Source organism: Elaeis guineensis, chromosome 11 (assembly GCF_000442705.2).
Source record: "Elaeis guineensis isolate ETL-2024a chromosome 11, EG11, whole genome shotgun sequence".
Taxonomy (NCBI): Eukaryota; Viridiplantae; Streptophyta; class Magnoliopsida; order Arecales; family Arecaceae; genus Elaeis; species Elaeis guineensis.
Window position 1 is genome coordinate 52,977,878 of NC_026003.2, and position 9,204 is coordinate 52,987,081.

General features: G+C 36.6%; 1 protein-coding gene and 1 long non-coding RNA gene across 2 annotated transcripts; both read right to left on the minus strand.

The window, feature by feature from the left end:
• Positions 1–726: 726 nt before the first annotated feature.
• LOC105036044 (defensin Ec-AMP-D2) lies at positions 727–1,562 on the minus strand. Its single transcript, XM_010911779.4, has 2 exons — positions 1,404–1,562; positions 727–1,114 (listed from the first exon to the last, which is right to left on the minus strand). The coding sequence occupies exons 1-2, from the start codon at positions 1,465–1,467 to the stop codon at positions 945–947; spliced, it is 234 nt and encodes a 77-aa protein (XP_010910081.1). The 5' UTR covers positions 1,468–1,562; the 3' UTR covers positions 727–944.
• A 4,330-nt stretch (positions 1,563–5,892) lies between these two features.
• On the minus strand, positions 5,893–8,769 carry LOC140852348 (uncharacterized). Its single transcript, XR_012135250.1, has 3 exons — positions 8,511–8,769; positions 6,673–6,823; positions 5,893–6,278 (listed from the first exon to the last, which is right to left on the minus strand). It is a non-coding gene; the product is annotated as an uncharacterized lncRNA (long non-coding RNA).
• Positions 8,770–9,204: the final 435 nt, after the last annotated feature.

Sequence of the window (9,204 nt, forward strand, 5' to 3'; positions counted from 1 at the left end):
TTGGATGTAAGACATTTGATTTAATTACTTGAATTACAGTTGAATAATAATTATTTGAATTTATTCCGCTGCGATACATTGATATCGTGATGAGATGCCTTGCATGCTTATGGAGAGAGTTCTTCATAAGTATGCGATGGTTGCTGCGACTCTCGATCCACAAATCTCGGATCGGGGCCGTGACATGCCCCATGACGTCAAGCCCACGGATATATCCCAGCTGGATTTTGTGAAGTAAAAGGTTAGCTTGTCTGAAGTTAAAATAAATTCAAAGAAGTCTGTTTTAAGATGTTCAGATTTTGGTTATTTCAAATGAAGAAAAGAAATTCAAAGAACTCTGTTTTAAGATGTTCCGATTTTTGATTATTTCAAATGAAGAGTTATGTTCTAGTTATATTTTGTCTATTCCAAGCATTTAAGGTCCATTTCTGAATCCGTGTTATATGAATCTGTGTTACTCTTATGGATTTATTTCTGGGAAATTTGCCCCTCACGTTCAGATTTTGAGATGTAAATCATGGTGAAACTATTTGTCTGGAAGGAATACCAAAGCTTTTAGCAAGTTAATGCTTATCTATTATCAATAATCTTCAAGATGTTATGGTTTTCTCATAGCTTTCTCTGATAATATTTTTCATTAAAGTCTCCGCATTCATAACCTCTTCCAAAACCAGCAAGTAATAGCTTCCATTACCAGTTACCGGATCAACTGAAGTTATTCTAGAGTGATCACCCAACAACCACTTGAACTTTATTGAGACAGATTTTTCTGCATGATGTACAAGGAGGACTCAGAGAACATAAATATCATAAACAGAGCAGGTAACTCTTTGGCATCAAAGACAGACAACTCCAATGCTAGTTATTCTCAAGATACACCAAAATCTGACAGCAAAATTATCCTGACCAGCACAACCATGCTACTTATATGAGGAGGCCATTCATCAACAATGTTTGGTGCAGAAGCAGCGGCGGCGGAAGCCCCGACACTTCCCTCCATGGAAGCCCTCCGTTTTGCAGACGTTTGCACAGTTGCTAGCCCGTAGACATGGTCCCTTAAACTTGTGGCTCTGCGACTCGCATGTTCTTGCCTCCACCATCATCGTTGCCATCTCTGTATAGAAAGGATACAAGGAATCATCGCAACTTTGTTAGACATGGAAACAGAAAATGTGAACAAAAATATAATCTCAGAACCAAGTAAAAGAAGTACTGAAAAGAAAGAAACGATCGCCTTTCATGAATTATAGCATTTCCTAATAGATGATGCAATATAGACATGATTTAAATAGTTCAAGATCAGCCAGCTTTTAGGTGATTTTGTTGTAAAAATACTTTGAAGGACCCTGATGAAGCCTAACTGATAGCATATAGTGAGAAAGCAAAGAGCAAAAGAAGAGAACCAGAGGCAACGACAATCAGCACAAGCAGGAGGATGGCCGGGAGCATCCTCCGAGAGCGCTCCATCGGTACACACAGCAAAAAGGAGAGGGAACTGAGAGACTGGGAGGCTGGGGAGTCTTGGGAGCAATAGAGAGGTTGCTACCGCCTTATATAGGGGGTTTTTCATTAGATACATTAATTTGGTGCGTCACTCTTAGGGCCATTAATTGTCTTTGCAACATTAGGTGGCGTATGTTACTGTGGTCACGACCTCTGCATATTTAGCTTGTTGGCCCTACAAAAAAGAAAAGAGATTTGTGAAGTCACTCTTAGGGCCATTAATTGTCTTTGCAACTTTAGGTGGCGTATGTTACTGTGGTCACGACCTCTGCATATTTAGCTTGTTGGCCCTACAAAAAAGAAAAGAGATTTGTGACATGATTCCTCCCGTGACTTACCTCTTGTTTTCTGAGTGAAAGACGGCATTTTAGTGTTAAGGTTAATCTAAATGATGGATCTGTACGAGGATCCTCGATAGATTCGAAAATTAAGGTTCGTAGAACACGAGCTAGAATCAACACAATAGCTAGTTATGATTTTTATGGGTGGTTAAACATATGATTTTAAATAATTGATCTGAAATTAAAATTATGCAGGATATTTTATTGGTTTGTGGTTGACGTGGTGAAAACTATCAAAGATTGAGAAGATCTTATACATTTGTTTTTTCTAATAATGTTATCATCATAATGCCTTAATTTAATGTGTTGATTTTATTAGAGTTACATCATTTTGAAACACTGCATGTAGTGGACGAACTCACATGTTTCATGTCAGAAAATGATCCTTTTATTTCCTTTAAAAGATCCCTCGTGACATACGCTCATCAGTTTTTTGAGGGCCCATTCGCAGTTTCGTCTTAAGCACTCACGTGGAGGACAGATTGGACGGTGAATATTTAATGCACAAAGCCATGCTCCGGAGACCAAGGTGACAAGGTATGTATGCCAGCCTCACGATAATGAGGTAATCCAACAACGCGACCAAGGCCACTGGATTTGAATGCCCTATGGATCTGAAGGTGCCTTGTTGGAATTTAAATATGAAAGATTGCCTAGGATTGCACAAATCAGTGGGTTGGCATGTTTAAACCATGTGGAATAATTCTTACAACCACTTTGTTAATTGGGAAACTCTGTCCATGTGCATGAAATTGTCAAGGACTTGATACCTTGTCTCATGCTAGTTTTCTTTCTGGCAAGGACATGCCTCAATTGGCAATCAAGCTGAGCTTGAGGTTACAGAATGTAAGCTTGATTCAACTTTTGAGCTTGATCTGGACAATGCTTGATTTTCTTGTTTAGTCTCTCTCTCCCTTTCTCTCTCAGAAAGTCAAAGAGAGAAAGAATAAAGAGGTGTTTGGTTGGAAAGAGTGAGGGTTGGAATCAAAATAGGAATGGATGATTCCTATTCCAACTGTTTGATTGGGAGGAGTCCCGTTCCGATTCTGATTTCGAAGTAGAATGGGAATGGATCAATCTATATAAAACTCAATCCGCACACTCTTTTGTGGATTTAATTTTTCATTTCAAATCCGATTTTGATTTCGATTTCGATCACGAATCAAACGCTTCGGAGGATTTGGTCATTCCGATTTCAAGCCATTCTTATTTCTATTCATATTTTGATTTCGATTACGAACCAAATACTCTCTAGTTATATTTTAATCGAATTCATGATCAGATATTGATTATACTTGTGTAATATACCAGAAATTCTGTATATTTATCATTAATTACTTATATTTTTGTTTGTTTTAGTTTTTCATTTATTTTATTTGAATATCTGCATCTGATGCCTCAGAAATTGCAATATGATATCTTCTAGAGTTATCTCAACTGCTAGATGCAATGTTTCTCGTGGTTTAGCATTATTTTTTAAATTGGAATGGAATCTAAATGTTGTGATACACCGATAGTTCTCTAGAAAAAATAGGTGAGGACTATCTTGACACTTGAATTTATATGTTCATCAGTTTTTGATGATCTAGGTCTCACTCTAATGGTAGCAACGTGGCTGCGAAGTGTGCAGAATGATAGCATGGCATTCAAAGGATAAGGCGTGATCTCATCTGGCTCGAACCAACTGGATCAAACTCATGTCCGAACATCCTAAGGCTGACTAGTACATAACCCTAAGTATGAAACCTTCATTCGAGAAAAGGCCAGGGCAGATGCGTCTTTCCGAGAAATTGCGCGCTTTGCAAAAAGTTTCAAGGCTAGGACTTTGATTCGCCTCTTTCGAGGTGGCCCAGCTCCAGTTCAAGGGTGCGAAGATGACACGATTTGTGAAAGGAAATGCGAAAGGCTTCGAAATGTCGTGTCAAACAGCATTTCTCTGCCAAACTAAGATCCAAAATAGCCTGGGTAGGTCTTTCCCGGGCAGGTTACACCTCCAATTAATTGATTTAATTGCCCAAATACTGCACATGAAAAGCTTGGCTCTATGGTTCAGCAAGAGGCCATAATATTGAATCTAGTATTTATGATACATCCAGGCTTTTTTTCTTTCTTCTTTTCTTGTTGGGGAACAATGAGGAGTCTAGAAAATGAGAAAAGTGAAAAAGGAGGCTAATGCACATGAAAAGCATGGCTCTTGGTGTCGGCAAGAAGCCACAAATCTAGGGTTATATTAGATATATCCAAGCTTTTTCTGTGGGCAATGGAGGAGTCTAGAAAATGGAAAAAAACTAAAAAATGGCAGGAATTGGCTATTAGTATATTAACCAGTGGCTTTTGTCATTCCGCCCAAGGCTCCTCTACCATTTTTTGTAATTGATTCCAGCACCTTCCAGAGCATCCCAAGGCATCCTCAAAGTACTTCAAAAAAGTTATCTACCTAAAAAAAAAAAAAACTTCAAAAAGGTTGGCGAACCCTCTGCCTGACAGCTAAGAGATGTGGCTTAAAGATGAGAGCATTTTCAAAAAGCTGATATCTTTAAAGACAAGCGATGTGCTCTGCAGCACCATCCAATCTTGCAGACTCGCATGTCCAGCTGTGAAGGGACGAAAACTTGCTGGATCCAGCTGATTCATTTGGTGCTATTTTGGTCTTATTAACGTACGAATATATGTCAGGATAAAAAAAATAATGATACCATTTAACGCTTCCACAAGCAAAATGGAATCCTCCATACAGAATTTTTTTTCTTTTATACAAATCTAAAAATCTTCTATCCGTCCAACCTCATTTTCAACTTTTATAATAAAATTTAATTAATTACCTCAATCTCATCATTAATCAAGACCATATGGTATGTGATTCCAAGCTCTCTGCACAACTCTGCAAACGACATATTAATGCTAAACCAATAGATAATGAATTTTCATACGAAATTATGAATCTTGATCTTAGTGATGTGTGCCAATGTCTATGTTTTCACCAACTTCATGAAGTAGTTAATTGTGACAAGCAGGAATTTATTTGCACTACTGCGATCGAGGGGGATTCGAGGATATTCATCCTCTATTGGGTGAAGAGCCAAGGTATCGTGATTGGCGCTAAAGGAGTCGAGGGCCGGTGTTGAATATTAGCATTGCTTTGGCACTGATCGCATTTTTGTACTAAGTCAACTATGCCATGTCGTAATGTCGGCCAAAAGTAGCCTTGTCGTAATACCTTATAAGAAAGAGCTCAACTCCTTAGGTGGTTATCGCAAATGTCTTTATAAACCTCCCGAAGGAGATAATTTGTTTCTAATAGATAGAGGCATTAGAGCAATGTTAGTGAATAAGACCTTTTGTACAGCTTCCCTTCATGCATCAAGTATCAGAATGCTTGGTGTTCCAATTTTTTGGCCTATTCGCTATTGATGGATAGCATTATGTCTTTCAAGAATTGAATGATTGAATCTATCCAGCTCGGCTTGTAATCATTAATTCTATATTATTGAGACCTCTTCAATGCTTGAAATTTCTAAAGTTTCCATATATGAGCTCCTTTTGAGGTCAGAGATTTTCATAGTAGCAAGCTTGGACAAGAGGTCAACTCTGGCATTCTCAGACCTCAAGATTTGCTGAATATTTAGGAATACGAGGTCAGATGTATGATCTTTCACCTTCTGTAGGCATTTAACCATGTTGGATTCTCATACTCGCCTCGCACTTGGCAACGACAAGTTACGACTCATTATAAATCCTTTAAGTGTTGGACTCCCTACTCTTTGGCAATCTTTAAGTTTAGTCACTAAGGCCTCATATTTAGTCTCATTATTTGAGGCATTGAATCTGAAGAATAGGACCTACTCCATGACCGCTCCTTCCGAGCTAATGAGCATCATGTTAGGAAATGCCATCGCATGGTGATCCAGTATGCATCAAATATTTCAAAAAAATTTTAATATGAAGCGGAGGAAAAATTTCAAAATTTTTCAATATCGTTCTAGGACAATTATGCAACATAACATATCAATGTTATACCAAGACAATCTTAGGTCAGAACAATGTTAAAATAAATCTCTAATTAGATCTAATCTAATCAAGCATACATAGAGATCATATCTCAATATAAAGCCAGACATCATCATATATACAAGATTAAAATATAAAAAAAAATAAAAATTTAATTTTTATTTTTGCACAGATAGATCTTCACTACAATCCGATGATCCGTGGATATCTTCATAGTCCATTGAATTTGCAATCTGATGATCTATGGATATTTTCAACATCCTTTTGAAGTCACATAAGTGTCCAACTTCTACAGGTATCTACATAAGATTGATCTGATCAGAAGATCTCGATCTCACTGGAATACTAGCTCTCTTATAGAGATCGTTCCTTGGATTGTGAATCTTTTATCTCCTTTGATTCTCTTCTCAAAAAAATCAAAGAGATCTATAGGAGGATCAAAAAATCAGATCTAATCTTTTTTTTTTCAAGAAAAAAAAGAAGATCTATAAAAAATAACAAGAAATTAATCTCTTTTCTTTTCTTTCTGTCCAACTCTTGGACTGATCATGGAGGAGAAGGAGATGAAGAAGCTGTTGAAATTTTATGATTTCATGCATGCAAAATATAAAATATATATACAATAAAAATTTAAAAATTTAGAATAAAACTATTTTAATCAAAGCATGTATAAGATCAAATCTTAAAATTATGCAACAAGATCTATATATGTGAGAAGGATTTAGATATAGAAGTCAAATAAAATAAAATAGAGAAGGTTAGATAGGATTCAGATACAGAAATCAAATAAAATAAAATAGAGAAGGTCTTATCTTCATACCTTCACATGGGTCGATCTATACCATAAATCAATGATCATAGATTCTTCAAAAGGTTCCTTAAAGCCGCATAAGCATCCGACCTCCATAGATATCCACACAAGATCTCGATCTGATCAGAAGCTTTTTGATCTCACCAAAATGTTAGCTTCCCTGTAGAGATTGTATTTTAATGGTTAAAGAAGACTCTTCTTTTCTCTCAAGATCCTCTTAGAGAAGAAGAAGAAGAAAAATAGAAGGATGGAGATCTCTACTCTAGAGATCATACGAAAAATATTTTCTTCACTTTCTTCTATGCATAAGAAAGAATGTTTCTCTCTTTTTAAAATTCTAGATTTAAGAATTCCCTTTTCACGCTGATCACTGTCATAGGTGGTCAAAAATAAACCTAATTCACTACTATGTAGTTAGGATGAATCAGGATCGTATCTATAGGGATCATGTTAATTAAGGTTTAGTCATTTAGTTTTAGCTAGAGAGCAGAATAAATATTGATTAAAAGACTACTTAAATTGATAAGAAAGAAAGTAAATAAAGAAATTAATTAAAGATTAGATGCAAGTATGGAAGGAGTTCTCAGGATCTCAGCTACTTTCTTGTTAGACAATTGGCATCCTTCTTTAATATGTCTTTGCTTGGGTACCTAAATAATAAAGATATAACTTATCTTAAAGAGCATGGCTCATACCCTTGGATCATGGCCCATTTCTTAAAATTATAGACTAATCAAAATTATTTAGATAAATCAATAAATCTATGATCGATTTTCGAGCATAGTCTATCTCACTAAGCACGAATCGTATCCTTGATCATGATCCGTCTCTACGTAGTCATAGGCTATTCAAAGACTACAATCTTATACAAAAAAAAAAAAGAACACAAGAATATAGCAAGTAAAATCAGACTTCATTATATATTAAAAAATAAATATAAATAATTTTAAAAAAAAAGAACACAGTCAAAATGAGATTACATAGATCTCCTGAGAACGTGATGACTAGCCAGCCATTGGAAGATCTTCATCACGATCTGCATCTTGGACTCTAGCGAATCCTTTTCTGAGATTTGGAGAAGACTTTCAGCAGTAAGAGAAAGAGATTTGGTGGAGTATAGCCTAAGGAAAGTGGGTTTAGAAGATGTTGGAAGGTGGAAGAGAGTTGCTAACATTTTTAGATTACAATCTGCAGGGCTGCAAAGGAAGAAAGATTTTGAGGACTTTTTGGAGGTTTTTGGTTGTGAGATATTTATGGTTTGTAGAAGACTAATGGAGGTTTGGGATGGTAGAGTTTGAGAGAAAAAGATTGGACCTATGGTCAGCTAAAAATCTAGAAAGATAGGGTTAGTGTGAAGGACTGTGGCATGAAACCTAAGGCTATGGGAAGGAGAGGGAGATGATCCCCAAAAGGGGGTTGATGATCCAAGATGAAGGCCTTTAGACACTATTTATAGAGTGGGAGGTAGGATGTTAGGGTTTTGTGATGTGGGTTAAGAGAGGAAAGAGTGGGGGTGCAAGAGAGAGAGGCTTGGGTGGCATTAGGGTTTAGCGCATGGAGTCTTTGGCGGGGTGTTTTGCGTGTAAGAAACAAGAGAGTGAAGAAAATATGTTGTAGTACTATGCATATAATTTTAAAAATTTATGCAGTAGAATAATAAGATTAAATATTTTAATCTAAATTACATGCATAAGATCTAATGTAGACTACCATGTCAAGACAAAAATATGAATTATGATACACTTTAGATCTGAAAATAAATACTCGCATCGATCTCATCGATGCTGCAATCCTAGATCTAACTATTAAATCGAACAATACAATCAAGATAGGTTAGCAATTATTACCAAACTAAAAGATTCTTGATCTTTTCTAGTCCAACACTTGGAAAGGCTCTTCTTCAATTTGCTCGCAGCCACATGAAGTCGTCTGGCCTCTACAGCACATCCACATGAAGACTGGCGCAGATCAGGATCCTTAGAAGTTCTAGCTTGCAAGGAACTTCAAGACTGATTTTTGTCTTCTTCTTCAAAGGCCTTGGATGCTCTAAAAGATGAAGAGATCTGAAGGAGGAAGAGAGGAAGAAGAGGAAAAGCTCTGGAAAAACAAAAATAGCAAGGAAACTTGAGATGTGATGCCAAAGAGAGGAGCCATCTTTTTATAGACTAGGGCTAGAGTTTTGGTTCAAGGGATGGGGCTCCATATCTCCATGCCAAAACATAATTTTGGGCATAAATTTTTAGAAATTAGTTTTTGGTGTTAAGAGGAGATCTGGTATCTCACACGCCCAAAAATACCTCATAAAAATTAAGAAAAAATTCAATTAGGTGCCAACAACTTTCTTTATTTGAAAAATTCCTTTTCTTCTTATCACTTTATCTCTAATTCGGATCACATTCGAATTAGGCAAAAGATAGAATTATGACTCATCAACTATGTTGCCCACCCTTACTGGGTCCACTTCCTTGATGCCAAAAGGCTCAAGCCAAATCTAATTTGGCGTTGAGATATGGTCATGGATCCAGGTGTGGTGCAGGAGAT

Excerpts from the sequence above, each read along its gene's own strand:
- LOC105036044 (XM_010911779.4), bottom strand. The coding sequence starts at position 1,467 with ATGGAGCGCTCTCGGAGGATGCTCCCGGCCATCCTCCTGCTTGTGCTG. Across the intron at positions 1,115-1,403 it reads GCTGATTGTCGTTGCCTCTG|AGATGGCAACGATGATGGTG; the intron begins GTTCTCTTCTTT and ends CTTTCTATACAG.